Source organism: Mustelus asterias, chromosome 15, assembly GCF_964213995.1.
Source record: "Mustelus asterias chromosome 15, sMusAst1.hap1.1, whole genome shotgun sequence".
NCBI classification, from domain to species: Eukaryota; Metazoa; Chordata; class Chondrichthyes; order Carcharhiniformes; family Triakidae; genus Mustelus; species Mustelus asterias.
This window is the reverse complement of record NC_135815.1, coordinates 50,065,711-50,084,663: the sequence shown is the minus strand read 5'-3', so window position 1 is coordinate 50,084,663 and position 18,953 is coordinate 50,065,711. Positions and strand designations below refer to the sequence as shown.

Sequence of the window (18,953 nt, the reverse complement as noted above, 5' to 3'; positions counted from 1 at the left end):
GTGATAACTATGGTTACATTTGATTGCATTATATTGTAAGGTTATTTTAGATGGTTTATACATATGGATGTTAAAGAACACTACTAGGAGAAGGCTGGGGTGATGGGGAGAGTGGAAAATGTACCTTGCCAAAGCTACCTGCTTAATCAACACGCCACCTATCACTTAAACATTCACTCTGTCCGCACTCAAAGCAGTGTGTACTATCTACTAGATGCACTGCAGCAACTCACTAAGACTCCTTCAACTGTACCTTCCAATCCTGCAATCTCTACTACCTCGAAAGTCAAGGGCAGAAGACGCATGGGAACATGATCACCTGCAAATTCCCTCCAACTCACATATCATCCTGACTTGGAATTATATTAGCGTTCTTTCAGTATTGCTGGATAAAAACTGGAACTCCTTAACAACATGTATCTGCATCAGATGGACTATAGCAGTTAAAAAAGTTAAGATAGAGGCATTGGAACATTAGAATTAGGAACAGAAGTAGGCAATTCAGCCCTTCAAGTCTGCTCCACCATTCAATCAGATCATGGCTGATCTCTCCCTGGTCTCAAATCCACCTCCCTACCTGTTCCCTATTTCCCTTTTATCAGAAATATATCCATCTCCTTTCCTCGGTTTCCTCCCACAGTCCAAAGATGTGCGGGTTAGGTTGATTGGCCAGGGTAAATTCCACCTTAGTGTCAAGGTGATTAGCAGGGTAAATATATGGGGTTACAGGTATAGGGCCTGGGTAGAATTGTTGTCGGTGCAGGCTTGATGGGCCGAATGGCCTCCTTCTGCACTGTAAGGATTCTATGATTCTTTCTTGAAACCATTTAATGATTTAGGCTCCACCGCGTTATGGGGAAGCGAGTTCTACAAATTAACTACCTTCTGCAAGAAGTAGTTCCTCCTCATTACAGTTTTAAATACACCGCCTTTCAACCTATATTTATATCTTGTTCTAGATTGCCCCACCAGGGGAAACATTTGGTCTACGTTTACTTTATCGATCCCTTTTAACATTTTATATACCTCAATCAGATCCCCTCTCATCCATCACGACTCCAGCAAGTATAAGCCCAAACTGTTTCATCTTTCCTCATATGTCAACGCTTTCATCTTTGGAGCCAATCTGGTGAATCTCTTCTGAACTGCTCCACATCCTTCCTCAAATAAGGAGACAAAAACTGGACACAATACTCTAGATGTGGTCTCACCCAACACCCTATACAATTGCAACAACACTTCTCTACTTTTATACTCAGTCCTTTTGCAATAAATGCTAACATTCTATTTGCCTTTTTTATTACATGCTGTACCTGCATACCAACTTTCTGCAATTCATGAACAAAGACATCCAGATCCCTCTGCCCAGACACATTTTGAATCTGCTTTCCAATTAGACAATAATTTGCCTTTCTATTTTTTCAGCCAAAATGGATAACCTCATATTCATCCCCATTAAACTCCATCTGCCAAATTTTGGCCCATTCTCCTAGCCTATCTATATCTGTCTGTAAATTCTTTATCTCCTCTTCACTGCCAGCTTTCCCACCTATTTTAGTATCATCTGCAAATTTTGCAATGTAACACTCTGTCCCTGTTTTCAGATCATTTATATAGACTATAGACAGTTGAGGCCATTACTCACCGTTACCTTCTCATAGACAACCTGGGATGATCAACAAATTCTGGCCTTTCCAGCAATGCTCACATCCCATGATAGTGGGGCGACATGGTGGTACAGTGGTTAGCACTGCTGCCTCACGGCGCCAGAGACCCAGGTTCAATTCCAGACTCGGGTCACTGTCTGTGTGGAGCTTGCACATTCTCCTCGTATCTGCGTGGATTTCCTCTGGGTGCTCTGGTTTCCTCCCACACTTCAAAGTTGTGTGGATTAGGTTGATTAGCCCTGCTAAATGGTCCCTAGGTGTCGGGGGACTGGGATAAATATGTGGGGTTACGGGGATAGGGCCTGGGTGGGATTGTTGTCGGTGCAGGCTCGATGGATTGAAAGGACTCCTTTTGCACTGTAGGGATTCTATGATTCTATTAATACAAAAAAACTTTGATTTCCAGTACATCAAGTGGAAATATGTTTCTCAGCTGCTTCAGTGATGTTGCAGGACTCACTTGAGGACCTAGACATGCATTATGGAGTAGAATATTTTTGAAATCCTTTCAGGCCCATTTGTCTATATGTCCAAGTGAGCCTTTTTCTTTCTTTCCAGCAACACTCCACTTCACCTAGCCTGGTTCACTCTCCCAGGATTTACAGCCTCCTCTGGTGGGTGGGTCCAGAGGCAGAATTGGTGGTCCAGAGGGCTACCAATGTCTTTTAAATGAATGAATCTCACTGAAATTAGCACCTCATGTCCCAGGCAGGTGCATTCTGGCATCAACTGGAGGTCACCTTTGTAGGTTTGGACCTGAGAATAGTTTTTTAAATAAAATATTATAAATGTAATTGTCTCCCTCAGTTATCTATTAGGTCATGACTCAGTCTATGTTTCCTCTGTTTGCTACTAATGCTCTGAACATTTGCTGTCATTGGTCATTAGGAGGTACATTAGGGTGAACTATTCTCTCTCCCTTTGGAGAATTGCCTGGTTTCTGTATTCCCTTCCCATTCCCATCCAAACAATCTGACTCAAACTGGAAGTCAAGTCCTGAAATTCCTAAGGATTTACTTCACTATAATTGGCCAGCAGAGTGTAACCACAATCCACTTTTGCTCCAAGCTGGAGATTGCATTCCAAATCCCAGGAATGTGGCTTTTGTGTGCCTGCAAAGGTGTACCAGTGGTGTCCATAACATACCATCAAACAGAATGATGGAATGACACCATGCTGTTCCAATCATAGAGGGCAGGTTTGATGAAGCTTCCAAAATGAATCTCTTCAGATATTTGCTCTCAACATAACCAGCTGTTCTCACTGGAGAGGGAATTGCCCTCCTTTGCATTCAATTTCCTTTTCAAGTGGGGGCTGGGTCCTTTGTACAAGTTTCAAAATAACTCACAGCAATGCTTATGTGAAAGGTTAAATTTACAAGAGAAGTGCAGGAACTCCCTCCCCCTTCAGATTAAGGACACGGGTGAAAGATCTGCCCATGGCCATTCCCGCACCTCCCCACACCAGAATTTAAACAGCCCATGTAAATGGATAGAATCCTAGTACAGATTCCCTGCCAAATTCTCAGAAATCCAAACTCACCTCCTGTCCTGTGTGATGGATTTTAAACTAGAGTGTGTTGAGAAACGTGAATCTGATCTCTTGCCACACTATTAGAGCTGTATATGTTCACAGCATAGGAGACAATGCAACCTTTTGACTCTGTATTAACTAATGACCTGTTCTTTTCCATAACACTGAATTTTCCATTGCTTCAAAGTTTTATGCATTCTTCCCTTAAAAGTTGCAGAAGTTTTTGCTTAAACTACTTCCTGTTGCAAAATAATCAGGGTTGAAATTCATCTCAGCCAGTGGCACCCTCCTTGTTACATTCTGTCGTACATTGGTTCAGTATTCAGTTGGATGTGCTGCCAGTCTGCCTGGTGTTGACCCTTTCTAATGTATTGTGTTTGGATTGTTTTCCTCCAAGATGATTATTTATTCTTATTGAGCAAGTGCCCAAGTACCGAGCTTATTCAGTGTCTGACCCATGAATGGAATGGAAATCCAGCTGTTTTCTCAACTGGGATTGCAGTATTGTGGCTGATCTCAAATGATCACAAAGAAGTTGGATTTCATCTTCTGAAGGAGGTTTATGATTCTGGTCAAGGTAAACACATTTATTTAACTCATTTAACATATTGAAGCATACCAAGGCACTTCACAAGACAGAAATTAACACAAAAAAAAGAGACATTATGGGGGTGATTTTCCCACCTCGCCACGCCTGGTGTGAATCCCACCGACCTGGGTAAATAGTATGTGAGCCTAAAAATCAGTGGTTTGCAATAGTTTCTAATGGCACCTTTCTAATGGCAAAAAAGTTTATTATTTAAATATACATAGCCCATTCAAATCCCAGCGCACAGAATTCATTGGCTTTCAGGCACAGTGCGATAATGGCAAGAATCACTACTGGCCACCACAAACGGAGACCTGGTGCAATGGTCACAGCAGGGGGCTCAGAGGTCATTGAAGCCCCCGGATGGTCAATGGCATGACTGTGTAGGGCGCACCTGGCGGGGCCCACCTGGCATACTTGTGGTGCCCACTGGACACACCGGCAGTGGCCACCAGACAACCCAGCGGTGGCCATCAGACAGCCCGGCAGTGGCCACTGGATACTCCAGTGCCAGTTGTGCACTGCACGTGCGGCCTAAGTGGGTGTTGGGATGGGGGGTGGAAGGGGTGGGCTATGACGGGGTCGCTCTCCGGGGGAGTGGTGTCATGCAGGGGTGGATCATGTTGGGTATCATGATGGGAAGGCATGTTGGTCGTCACGATGTGGGTATACCGGGGGTCAGGTAGGAAGACCCATCGGGAGGGTCCCGATGCCGGCAACCCATGTCACGGAGGGAATGGAGGAACAGGCCACTAAGATCTAACGATTGGGGGAGGGTCCCGAAACTCTCAACTCTCGAAAAAGTGATTGAGTGTGGGACCATTGTGATGCAAAGCGCACCTGAGAGACCGGTGCAATCACTCAATTATTCTCACCGTTCAGAATGTTACGTCCGTTCACACTGGTGGGATTTTCCCATTCTGCTGCAGCGAATGGGGATTTGGCTGGGTGCCAAATTCTCCAACCTCGCTGCAACGGAAGCATGGTGTGAACTGCTGGTAAGATCGAACCCTTAGAATTTTTGGGTGAAAATTCCATCCTCGGATTGCTAACACAATGCTTCAAACCTATTTCTTTGTTGAAGCTGTGCCTTGAAAAAAGGAGATATTTAGCAAGGGAATTACAGAGCCTTGGGATAAATGGCTGGAAGCATAGACATCAATGGTGGTGAAATGTAAGTGGGAGATGCACAAGAGGCCACGGCTAGAAGATCAAAAAGGATGTGAATTTTAAAATCTACCTGTTGCTGGAACAGGGGCCAGGATAGGTCAGCAAACACAGGGTCTTGAGTCAATTAGGATAAAGCAGCAGAGTTTTGGATTTTAAAATTGTGGTGGTTCAAAGTTTGGAGATTGCAAAGAAAACATTGGAATAATCGAGTCCAAAGCTGCCAAAGGTTTGAATGAACATTTCATCAGTAAATACGTTGAGTTGAGTCAAAGAGAGACAATTGCTGCAATTTTGCACCCATGTTTGCTGTGAGCACAAATGAGGACATGGGCGCAAAATATCGTGAGTGTCGGAAACCAAGAATCTCACCTGTGAGATCTCATTTTCTGATTCTCCCCGCCTCCTGCCAGTGACATAATGAGGTTCAAGCCCATAAAGGTTGAGAACCTCCTTTAAATTAATTATAACATAATTAGAGGGCTTCACTGTCACATGTTCCCCCTACGTTGGGATCCCCCTCTCGCCAACATAATGTCAAATGGGAACTAGGCGGAGAGAACCCGCTGGGGGTGCACAAGTAAGTGTCGTCCCAGGGAGCAGAGCGACATGCCCGGGCAGTACCTTGGCACTGCCCCTGGCACTTCCCCCATGTGGGGAGGGAGGGGGAGGAATCCCCCTATCATGTGGGGGATCCCTGGGAGTGGTTTTCCTTTTGCATGTTGGGGGAGGTTCCTGTCATTTTCTAAGGGCTTCCCAATCTTGGGGATTCCCACCATTGCCGGCTTTTTCCGGTGGTGACCATATCTGCAGATTTTTTTCTGCATAGAGAGCTGCACAATGTGGTGAGAAGCCAGCTGTACAGTCGGTGAGCTGCAAGCCAGCTTTCTTGCCTCAGCCAGCACTCTATGCAGGAGACGGAAATCTCCACCTAATGTTGCTGAGGTAGAAGCATACTGTCATTTTCATAACCTCAACTGAGAGTTAAATTGAACGCCATGGATGTTTCTATCATGGAACACCCAAAACCAGTGTGTTTTGTACAAAGTTATAATTCTTTATTCTTCTATTATATGCCCCATTTATAAAATCCAAAATGCTGTTGCCCTCCTTTATGGCTTTATTGACCTAGTATGACACTTTCAGGTAACCATGTATTCAAACACTTATGCCTGATATTCCCAGGTTTACCCTTGTCCAAGACAAGACATCCTATCCTGAGTTCCACATACATGACCATGGAAGGCCTGCAAGAACCCATCAGTGGCAGCTTGAATCATTCTGTCCTGTAAACTGGAGTGGAGTCCTCCAAGAGTACAAATGAACAGAATTTTTTTTATCCCTTGATCTTTGATTGGAACCACTCCAAATAGGGAATGAGGGGGTCTTTACAACTTCTGATATTCTTTTGACATGGGGAGAGTGGTGACGGAGCTGCCTATAATGGCCCACAACCAACCAACATTTAATGGCTGGTTAGAATCCACAGTTTAGGACCTAGACAGCTCAAAGATCTGATATTATGATGAATTCCAGGAGAGAGAGATGCATACTATTTTCAATTCACTTTAATGTCGATATAGAAATTCATTTTGGATATGTTGCTTATTCATTAAAAATTACATATAAATTAATATTAAGAATAAAAGAAGGCACTCAGCTCCAGCACATACCAGCTGGTGGGGTATTCACAGACATCTTTAATCTTTCCTTACTCCGATCTGAGGTCCCTAACTGCAACAAGAAGATGCATCATCCCTGTACCAAAGAAAAGCCAGGCAGTGTGCCTTAATGACTATTGTCAGGTGGCTCTGACATCCATCATCATGAAGTGCTTTGAAAGGTTACGCATGGAGTGCATGACTAACCAGGACAGTAGTGGGAACTTGTGTATGGAGTCAGTAGAGATAGGAGAGGTGATGAATGAATACTTTTCTTGAGTATTCACCAAGGAGAGGGGCCATGTTTTTGAGGAAGAGATGGGGTTACAGGCTAATAGGCTGGAGGAAGTAGATGTTTGGAGGGAGGATGTACTAGCAGTTTTGAATAAACTGAAGGTCGATAAGTCCCCTGGGCCTGATGAAATATATCCTAGGATTCTTTGGGAGGCAAGGGATGAGATTGCAGAGCCTTTGGCTTTGATCTTTGGGTCCTCACTGTCCGCGGGGATAGTCACAGTAAGAGTTTTAACAACACTAGGTTAAAGTCCAACAGGTTTATTTGGTAGCAAAGGCTGCCTTGGAGAACGCTTACCCAAAGATCAGAAGCCGAATGCCCGTGACCGCTGAAGTGCTCCCCCACAGGAAGAGAACAGTCTTGCCTGGTGATTGTCGAGCGGTGTTCATTCATCCGTTGTCGTAGCGTCTGCATGGTTTCCCCAATGTATCATGCCTCGGGACATCCTTTCCTGCAGCGTATCAGGTAGACAACGTTGGCCGAGTTGCAAGAGTAGGTACCGTGTACCTGGTAGATGGTGTTCTCACGTGAGATGATGGCATCCGTGTCGATGATCCGGCACGTCTTGCAGAGGTTGCTGTGGCAGGGTTGTGTGATGTCGTGGTCACTGTTCTCCTGAAGGCTGGGTAGTTTGCTGCGGACAATGGTCCGTTTGAGGTTGTGTGGTTGTTTGAAGGCAAGAAGTGGGGGTGTAGGGATGGCCTTGGCGAGATGTTCGTCTTCATCAATGACATGTGATGCAATGGGAGCAGTTCAGCGGTCACGGGCATTCGGCTTCTGATCTTCGGGTAAGCGTTCTCCAAGGCGGCCTTCACGACACACGACAGCGCAAAGTCGCTGAGCAGAAACTGATAGCCAAGTTCCACACACATGAGGACGGCCTAAACCGAGATGTTGCCTTTATGTCAACTATCAGTAACCCCCACAGCTTGCCCCCTGGACTTGCTGGCTGTCCTGTCTGGAGACAATACACATCTATTTAACCTGTGCTTAATGCTCCCTCCTCCACTCACCATTGTCTGTATCTTTAAGAACTGGTTGGCTGTAGAGATTTGCATTCTAATCAGTATTCTGTAACTTGATTTTGTGTCTCTGCGCCCTGTTTGAGAGCAAATTTCCACTCCATCTGACGAAGGAGCAGCGCTCCAAAAGCTAATGGTATTTGCTACCAAATAAACCTGTTGGACTTTAACCTGGTGTTGTTAAAACTGTTACTGTGTTTACCCCAGTCCAACGCCGGCATCTCCACATCACGGGGATAGTGCCAGAGGACTGGAGAGTGGCAAATGTTGTTCCTCTGTTTAAGAAAGGGAATAGAAATGACCCTGGTAATTATAGGCCGGTTAGTCTTACTTTGGTGGTTGGTAAGTTGATGGAAAAGGTCCTTAGGGATGGGATTTACGACCATTTAGAAAGATGCGGATTAATCCAGGATAGTCAGCACGGATTCGTGAAGGGCAAGTCGTGCCTCACAAATTTGATAGAATTTTTTGAAGAGGTAACTAAGTGTGTTGATGAAGGTAGGGCAGTTGATGTCATATACATGGATTTTAGTAAGGCGTTTGATAAGGTCCCCCATGGTCAGCTTATGATGAAAGTAAGAAGGTGTGGGATAGAGGGAAAGTTGGTCGATTGGATAGGTAACTGGCTATCTGATCGAAGACAGAGGGTGGTGGTGGATGGAAAATTTTCGGACTGGAGGCAGGTTGCTAGCGGAGTGCCACAGGGATCAGTGCTTGGTCCTCTGCTATTTGTGATTTTTATTAATGACTTAGAGGAGGGGGCTGAAGGGTGGATCAGTAAATTTGCTGATGACACCAAGATTGGTGGAGTAGTGGATGAGGTGGACGATGTTGTAGACTGCAAAGAGACATAGATAGGATGCAAAGCTGGGCTGAAAAATGGCAGATGGAGTTTAACCCTGATAAATGTGAGGTGATTCATTTTGGAAGGACAAATTTAAATGTGGATTACAGGGTCAAAGGTAGGGTTCTAAAGACTGGAAGAACAGAGAGATCTTGGGGTCCATATCCACAGATCTCTGAAGGTTGCCACTCAAGTGGATAGAGCTGTGAAGAAGGCCTATAGTGTGTTAGCTTTTATTAACAGGGGGTTGGAGTTTAAGAGCCGTGGGGTTATGCCGCAACTGTACAGGACCTTGGTGAGACCACATTTGGAATATTGTGTGCAGTTCTGGTCACCTCACTATAAGAAGGATGTGGAAGCGCTGGAAAGAGTGCAAAGGAGATTTACCAGGATGCTGCCAGGTTTGGAGGGTAGGTCTTATGAGGAAAGGTTGAGGGAGCTCGGGCTGTTCTCTCTGGAGCGGAGGAGGTTGAGGGGAGACTTAATAGAGGTTTATAAAATGATGAAGGGGATAGATCGAGTGAACGTTCAAAGACTATTTCCTCAAGTGGATGGAGCTATTACAAGGGGGCATAACTATAGGGTTCATGGTGGGAGATATAGGAAGGATGTCCGAGGTAGGTTCTTTACTCAGAGAGTGGTTGGGGTGTGGAATGGACTGCCTGCAGTGATAGTGGAATCAGACACTTTAGGAACATTTAAGCGGTTATTGGATAGGCACATGGAGCACACCAGGATGATAGGGAGTGGGATAGCTTGATCTTGGTTTCAGATAAAGCTCGGCACAACATCATGGGCCGAAGGGCATGTTCTGCGCTGTACTGTTCTATGTTCTATGGTTTGCCAGATTGCCTGGATTTACTACAGTTCGTCTATCGCCGCAACAGGTCCACAGCAGATGCCATTTCCCTAGCCACACATTCAACCCTGGAACATCTGGACAACAAGGACACTTATGTCAGACTACTTTTCATTGACTACAGCTCAGCCTTCAACACCATCATCCCAACAAAGCTCATCTCTAAACTCTGTAGCCTAGGGCTCGGCTCCTCCCTTTGCGACTGGATCCTAGAACTCCTAACCCACAGACCACAATCTGTAAGACCATAAGACATAGGAGCGGAAGTAAGGCCATTCGGCCCATCGAGTCCACTCCACCATTCAATCATGGTTGATTTCAACTCCATTTACCCGCTCTCTCCCCATAGCCCTTAATTCCTCGAGAAATCAAGAATTTATCAATTTCTGTCTTGAAGACGCTCACGTCTCGGCCTCCACAGCCCTCTGTGGCAATGAGTTCCACAGACCTACCACTCTCTGGCTGAAGAAATTTCTCCTCATCTCTGTTCTAAAGTGACTCCCTTTTATTCTAAGGCTGTGCCCCCGCGTCCTAGTCTCCCCTGCTAATGGAAACAACTTCCCTACGTCCATCCTATCTAAGCCGTTCATTATCTTGTAAGTTTCTATTAGATCTCCCCTCAACCTCCTAAACTCCAATGAATACAATCCCACGATCCTCAGACGTTCATCGTATGTCAGGCCTACCATTCCCGGGATCATCCGTGTGAATCTCCGCTGGACCCGCTCCAGTGCCAGTATGTCCTTCCTGAGGTGTGGGGCCCAAAATTGCTCACAGTACTCCAAATGGGGCCTAACCAGTGCTTTATAAAGCCTCAGAAGTACATCCCTGCTTTTGTATTCCAAGCCTCTTGAGATAAATGACAACATTACATTTGCTTTCTTAATTACGGACTCAACCTGCAAGTTTACCTTTAGAAAATCCTGGACTAGGACTCCCAAGTCCCTTTGCACTTTAGCATTATGAATTTTGTCACCGTTTAGAAAATAGTCCATGCCTCTATTCTTTTTTTCAAGGATAGGTAACAACTCCTCCTTCATGATTATCCTCAACACTGGTGCCCCACAAGACTGTGTCCTCAGCCCCTTACTATACTCCTTGTACACTTATGACTTGTGGCAACATTCTGCTCCAACTCCATTTTCAGGTTGGCTGATGACACCACTGTAGTGGGTCGGATCTCAAACAATAGCAAGACAATGTACAGGAAGGAGAGCTGGGATTCTCCCAAAACAGGCGAGAAAACAGGAGAATTTCTCACCTGTTTTTTGGGCGTACTTACCTGAACAAATCTCCGACACGCTGAGCAATACAGAGTGCCTCAGAGTGAGTCGGGGGGCGTGGGGCCTCATCCTGCCCGACAGGCCGGAATCAGCATGCTGAGCAGGGCCGCTGTGCATATGCTGATCTGTCACTGTGGAGATCGGTGCATGAGCACTGCTCCCCCACCATTTCGGCTTCCCAATTGCTGGCCTCTCTCCTTCTGATCACTGGCCCACTGATCTCCTGAACCCTCCCCCATCAGTTGCCTCCCCAGCCAGCCCAAGACCAACCCACAGCCCAATCTCCATCCCCCCCCCCCCCCGGCAATGGCCACCCTGATCGACCCCTCACCCCCTCCCCCACGGTCCCACTTGCAGAGTGTCAGTGCGTCCCCCACCATCACCAATCACCCCCACTGCTCTGCTCTATGCTCTGCCCACTCTGGCCCTGCTCCCTTGACATTGCCCAGTGCCTGGAGGGCAATGCCAATGTGTCCAGTGGGCAGTGCCAGTTTGCCCCTTAGGCAGTGCCAGGGTGCTAGGCTGGCACTGCCCAAGAGGCACCACCCCTTGCCCCCGACCTCCCGGGGTGCCTCAATGGCCTCTGTCCCCACCAGCGGGGTGAGTACGTCTGTTCCCCGTTAGTGGGGAGCAATTGTAAAACCTGCCTGCAGGAACCTCCCCCGACAGGGGGGAGATGCTATTGGGACTGGAGAATACCGTCTCGCTAGCGCCATGGCATTTCCATATGATAATGAGTTCCGCACCGATTTCTGGTGCGAGGCTGATTACAGCAGAAAAATGGGCCTGGGAGACTCGCAATCTGCCAGACGCCGGTCGTGCGTCCCGCCAGAGCCCCCCCCCCACCCACTGATATCTCCTGGCCCGCTGTGCTACTCGAGCAGTGCAGGAGGCTGGGAGAATCCCAGCTGAGACAGAGAATCTGGTCAAATTGTACAATGACAATAATCTCTCCCTCAATGGCAGCAAAACAAAGGAGATAATGATCAAGTTCAGGAAACGTAGTGGAGGACGTGTCCCTGTCTACATCAAAAGTGATGAACTGAAATGGGTGAGAGTTTCAAGTATTTAGGTGTTCAGATCACCAACAACCTGTCCTGGTCCTCCATGCTGATGCTATAGTTAAGAAAGCCCACCAATGCCTCTACTTTCTCAGAAGGCTAAGGAAATTCGGCACATCCATTATGACTCTCACCAATTTTTTACAGATGCACCATAGAAAGCATCCTTTCCGGATGCATCACAACTTGTTATGGCTTCTGCTCTGACCAGGACCGCAAGAAACTACAAAGGGTTGTGACCATTTCCCAGTCCATCACACAAACCAGCCTCCCATCTATTGACTCCATCTGCACTTCCTGCTGCCTCAGAAAAGCAGCCAGCATAATCGAGGACTCCACGCACCCCAGACATACTCTCTTCCACTTTCTTCCGTCAGGAGAAAGATACAGAAGTCTGAAAACACGTACCAGCCGACTCAAGAACAGCTTCTTCCCTGCTGTCATTAGACTTTTGAACGGTCCTATCACATATTATGCTGATCTTTCTCTTTACACTATCGGTAACTGCAACACTATGTTCTGCACCCTATCCTTTTCTTCTTCCCTATGTACTGTATGAATGGTATGGTTTCTCTATATGGCGCGCAAGAAACAATACTTTTCATTGTATCCCAATACATGTGATAACAATTCAATTAAATTCAAAATTACTCTATCACAGAGATTTAACTTGAATTAAAATGTGTCGAGAAAGAAAAACAAACCACTTAAAAAGAAAAAAAGAAGCTGAAATCTGCATTGCCACATTACGGCACCACCATGATGCAGGTTTTTTAATGAAAGTTAGAGTAGTGTAGACTAAGGGCGTGAATGTAAGGCTGGATGATGGTACAGAGTAGAACGGAAATAAGGCATAGAGGGACTGGTAAAAAATGTGCAAAGGTTTTGAATTCAGTATTTTAGGACAACGAACCAGTGAGGGTCATAGAAGATCAGAGTAATGAAAACCAACACTTCATGAAGGACAAGATGTGCACTGTGAAATTTCAACCAAGTTAAATTTTTTGGATAGCAAATCTTTGAAAGCTACCAGGGACATCCTATGGATGTAAATTCTGTCTGCCAAGGAAATTCAGGACCATAATAATGAAGACAAGATTTCCATTTGATTTCCTCTTTACTTTACTACAATGTAATAAATTTAATAGTGATATCAATGTTGTGAAAAAATAATTAAAATTAAACCATTATTATAATCATATACATAGGTGCTCTGGAGCAGATTATCCTTAACGATACTCACTGTACACTGGAAGATTGGCAGGACATTGCAGATGCATGCAACATTCAAAACTACAATGCCTTGGCAGACAGCATTTTTACTGTGCTCACATCACAAGAAGGAGGAACAGTAATAACGATTACAACCGATGATGATAATGATGGTGCAAGATTAACAGAACATGTTTTGTTGTAGCACGGACTTTCACTGAGAATTGACAGGATTTGTACTTTGCTTAAAACAATGCATGTTTTATAGCATTCCAACTAAAAGATGAACGTTTTACTGAGATGTTACAAGTCATTTTTAAACTCTTGTAGTTTTATATATTGCAGTTTATCACATCCTCAGGACATGCTGGAGTGCTTTATCATCAATGGATTACTTTTGAAATGTCATGTTGGCAAATACTGCAGACAATTTGTGCACAGCAAAGCTCTATAAACAGTAAATAAATGAATGACCAGATAATCTGTTTCTTTTAAACGGTGGATAAAGCATGAATGTTTCCCAGAACATTGAGAGAGGTCCTCGCTGTTTGAATAATGCCATGGGATCTTGTACATTTACTTGAATAAATAAAAGGGATTGCAGTTTAATTTTTCATCCAAGAGGTGGCATCTCTGACAATGCAGCACTTCCTTAGTACTATACTGTAGCCAGACTCTGTAAATGGTACTTGTAACCATGATCCTCTGTCATAGAAGGAAACATGGTACTAACTGAATCAAGCTCACATTTATCTAATAAAATATATTTTTCTTTTAAAACTGTAATGTTTCTTGGTATCCATAGTATCTGCGTGGGTTTCCTCCAGGTGCTCCGGTTTCCTCCCACAGCCCAAAGATGTGCGGGTTAGGTTGATTGGCCATGTTAAGTTGACCCTAGTGTCAGGGGGATTAGCAGGGTAAATAAGGGTTACAGGAATAGGGCCTGGGTGGGATTGTGGTTAGTACAGACTCAATGGGCCGAATACTTCCTTCTGTACTGCAGGGATTCTATGATTCTTTTCTATTCTATGATTCTAGTGTTGCTGTGCATTAGGCGCCAACATCTCACATGGTGGGATCTATTAGATGGAGGCACACAGAACATGCAAGAATGCAATCATGAAGCATCTATGACATTGTGGACCTGTGCACATATGGTGAACTTCCTTAAACTTTAATGCCACTGAATTATCCAATTGACATTCATCACTGACCGAGAAGAAAGCAGCACACTAAGATCTATCGATCGCTGTGGCACAGGCTTCTCCTTTCCCAGTGGCAGTTTAAATCTGGTGCCGAGTCAAGAGATCTCAAGGCATCCTGGTGCAGTGATTTCAGCCAGCAGGGTAAACAGCTAATCAATGAAATGTTCTTCAAAAAAACAAACTAGAAAGTTAAAAGTACACAATCCCTTCAGTTTTCATTTAAACTTTCCAAAAGTGAAATAAATGGATTAAAATAGAAATGAAAATATTATAACTGAGCTTTAAAAAAATGTAGAATTTTATCATAATATAATTTTATCTTTTCAAAGATAGTGAAGGTGTTTCTTAGTAATTTTAAACTGGATACAATGTTAAGGGTTTTTACTGCAAGATAAACAATATAAAAGTTGAAGTTCCTGTCAATTCAACAAGTGCACTCCAGAAGAACCTCAACAGCACAGATTTGATAGGTGCTTGATTTCCAGCACAGCCTTGATGGGCTGAAGAGCTTCTTTCTGTGCTGTAAAATTCTGTGACTCTATGACAGCCTGTGGAGGAGTGTGGAATCACTGGCAGCAACTTCTGGATTTCTACATGACTCTCCACAGATGCAGATCACTGAAGTAATAATGGCAAACTCCCAACAGTTTTGCAATCATTACCACTGAAAATCTAGGCCCTTGTTTGATTGATGCAATCAATTAATCAATTTTCCCATGAAAAGCAATGTGGGCAGGATTCTCTGGCCGCCTTGCAGTGGGAGGCGGTGCGCCATTGGCCTGTGGTAAGATCTTCTAGTTCTTCTGGTGGGACCAGAAGATTCTGATGGCCTGAACAGCCAAAAATATTTCAGCAATATTGGGCCTTGCCATGGATCAGGAGCAGAAAAGAGACAACAGCAATCAGTATCAGAAGACAACATAGAACAAGAGCCAGAAAAAGTATCTGTGAACTAACCAATCACTGATTCCTTGGATGAGGATATTGTCCTATAAGGAGCAATTGAGTAGGCCGATATTCCCTAGAGTTTAGAAGAATGAGGGATGATCTAATTGAAGTGCATAAGCTTCTTAAGGGGCTTGACAGGGTTTGACCATTTAGAACTGGGATGAGAAATTTCTTCTCTCAAAAGGTTTTAAATCTTTGGTGTGCTTTTCCACAGTCGCTGGATGATCAGTCATTGAATATATTCAAGAACAGTTTGTTAGCTTTTTGGGCACTAAGAATTTAAAGGAATGTGGGAATAGTGCAGGAAGACGAAGGTGAGCAGAATATCAGCCATCATCTTGTTGAATGGAAGAGCAGGCTTGAAGGGCCAACTGATTTACTGTACCTCCTATTAGGAAGTGAAGGAAGATGGCCTTCCTAAACCATAATATTACCAATCTACAAAAACTATGTGTTCATAATTAATTTCAAAAGGAAATAGTGAAATTATATATTCTAGTACAAACAGATCATTCCAATTAAAGACGTGCCAAATTGTTCTAACTGTGCCAATGTTGCAGATTAAACACTAACCAAATATGAAGAATGGTCATATGTACATTCCCATCATGTCATGTATTGTGTTCTAAAATTCTCGCCATGTAGTGCTTGTATAGGTGCTTGCACCATCAAAGGAGCAGCTGGCAGGCTGCCTGTGCACTAACACTGCATTATCACTTCTTGTGTCCCAAAGAGGAATAAATACTTTCAGGAAAGGAAAGGGGAGAAATATATGTAACGGAGCAAATTAAGAAGAAAAAATAGCACCAATGCTGTTTAATTGTTCTCTAATCTCACAAATTGTCTTCTCCCCTTTTCACCTGGGATAGTATTGTATGATAGGAAGCTGGCACTGAAGTGGTTTGCAGAATGTAAAAAGGAGTTTTGATTTTACTGTCCCTTCTCAATGATGATGGGACCAAATAAGAGTAACACAGATTTGTTTCTTTCTAGTAGTTCCCTGGCTTGATAGTGTTGACAGATCTGGGAGAACAACCTCTTCTGTTTGGGGAATTTTATTTGGTGCTGAATAGCTGTAACAAAGCAATAAAAGTACTAAAATAAAGTGATTTATAAATGATAAAAGCAAGTTAGGATCAGATGGACCAACAGCTTAGAGCAACAACTTTTCTTTTATTTCTAATAGTTAATGTTTCACATCAGGATTTTTAATTTTACGAGGCCTCAATATTATCAGACTTAAAAATCCTCTAAAATGCTGCACAGATGGTACAGGGAAATAGATATGGTGATTTTCTTTTCACACTTTTCACAGCTTTTTTGTTTAAGAGCTGAGCAGAAACAGCTTCATTTCTTATACAGCACTTATTTTATTCGGTACCACATACATTCTAATTTTAAACACATTTAAATATTTCAAGTTGTTTTTATTTCTGACCTTTGGAATCTTAATGAAAAGCATGAAAGTGGTCTGTTTTGGGCAATAATTTCTCTGTCACTGCTACCTTTATAGTCCTATCTATTCAAGTCTTATTTTGCTGCTCATTCTTTGTACCCTTTAAGATTTTTCTTCAAATATTTATTTAATTTTCATTTTGGTTAGATAATCTCAAACTGTGCTTTAAGTTCTTTTAGGCAATCTCACTAAGTGTGTCTTCAACTTAGACACATTTATCTTAGATCAGAGCTCAGTTTTTTTATTTCTTCATACTTTGAGATTCTGGGTTCCTTCTCTAGCTTCTCTGAGATTTTGGGATATATCCTTCACTGCCTCTATTTTATAAGATTGTTTGGTGTCACACAAAGAGGATTGGAGGTTTGCATGGTTAAACATAGACTGTTTATTGGTAACCTATAACTATATACATCTCCAAGGCACATGCTGGCTCCTTCCAGAATCTACTACATACAGTTTACCATCATGGGCTCTTTACATCATATTGTGGGCAGTACTGTTCTCCAGTACTGCATTGACCCCTGCTCTGAGCAAACACCCTTGTACTACAGGTAGTACCACTTCCCTCAACTTTCTGCCTCCAGATCATTCGGGATTCTGCAGAGATCTATCAAGGATTTCCTAGTCAACAGCCAAAAAGTGCATAAGCTAGTAACTATGTCAACTCCACTGTGATTATTCCAGTCAGAATAGGTGGGTTTTCTTAGTATAGTACGGAAGGAGGCCATTCAGTTCATTGGATCTGCACTGACTCTCCAACAGAGCATCCCATCTAGGCCCTATCCCCGAAACCTCATGTATTTATCCTGCTAATGCCCCCTAATCAACACATCTTGTGACACTAAGGGGCAATTTACCATGGCCAATCCGCCTAACCCTCACATCTTTGGACTGTGGGAGGAAACTGGAGTACCCGGAGGAAACACGCAGACACAGGGAGAACGTGCAAACTCCATATAGTCACTCAAAGGCTGAAATCGAACCCAGGTCCCTGGTGCTATGAGGCAGCAGTGCTAACCACTGGGCCACCATTGCAACTCAGTGGCTTACCACATGTGTAAAGCATCATCATGTGCATCTAGGCATCCCAGATGAACCGAAGAGTAAGGATTTCCACTTCAATGTGCACCTGATGTGTAATTACAAAATCATCTTCCTGCAGATGTGAACAAGCTTTCCGGGGAGCTGCTAAGCTCTGTCATTTCTTTGCACCTGCAAGCAGATAAAGGGTGCCCATTTTAAACTTAGTTGCGACACATGACTGAAATCCAACCAATGAAGCCCATGAGCACTACAGGTGATGTTATATGGCCACCAGATGTGCGATCAATTGAACCAAAAACATGCTGAAAATGCACTTCAAATGCCTAAACTACTCTGGAGTCTCCCTTCAGCGCTCTCCAAAATGATCATGGTATACTGTTATCTGCACAACATTGTAAAAATATAAGATTGTGAGCGGACTTGAAAAGATGAATGTTGAAACAATGTTTTCCCTTGTAGGAGAGTCTAGAACTAGGGGACACAGTTTAAAAATAAGAAGTTTCTCATTTAAGACAGAGATGAGGAGAACATTTTTCTGCAGGCTATGATCTATGGAACTCTATTCCCCAGAGAGTGAGATTGGGTCATTGAATATTTTTAAGGCTGGGTAATATAGACTCTTGATTGCCAAGGGAGTCCAAAGGTATGGAGGTAGGAAGGAAAGTGAAGTTGAGGTTACAATCAGATCAGTCATGATCTTATTGAATGGTGGAGCAGGCTCAAGGGGCTGAATGGCCTCCTCCTGCTCCTGATTCCTATGTTTGTGCGTTTGTAACTACAAAGTTTTACTCTCCCTTTCCCTCGTACTCCTACATGGTGCAATTTCTGTGGCTTAAATAAAAGCTAGCTGCTCGGATGCCTTTTCTGACTGCTGAGATGCTCTTGGCTAACAATCTCAGTTCTGGAGCTCATGAAAGCCCCAGCAAAAATTGCTCCACCTGTGCTTGTGCATTGGCAGACTCCACAATCGAGAGGTGAGACAGCATGTGGACTACTGATGAATAAGAGATGAAAGCACTTTGAGTGGAGTCCTCATTTTCAACTCCCCTCTCACCATCATCTCTTTCATTCAGGATCCAGTCACATTTCACTGCTACCACTGTTGTG

At 43.9% G+C, this 18,953-nt stretch overlaps 1 protein-coding gene across 6 annotated transcripts in view; it reads left to right on the top strand.

The window, feature by feature from the left end:
• Positions 1 to 13,969, top strand: part of LOC144504505 (clathrin heavy chain linker domain-containing protein 1-like) — a 70,653-nt gene extending 56,684 nt beyond the window's left edge. For all 6 annotated transcript variants that reach the window (XM_078229881.1, XM_078229880.1, XM_078229883.1 and 3 more), the window contains 2 exons: positions 3,598 to 3,777; positions 13,190 to 13,969. In XM_078229881.1, coding sequence (XP_078086007.1) covers positions 3,598 to 3,777; positions 13,190 to 13,398 — 389 coding nt within the window. In that variant the 3' untranslated portion in view covers positions 13,399 to 13,969. The remainder of the gene's footprint in view (positions 1 to 3,597; positions 3,778 to 13,189) is intronic.
• Positions 13,970 to 18,953: the final 4,984 nt, after the last annotated feature.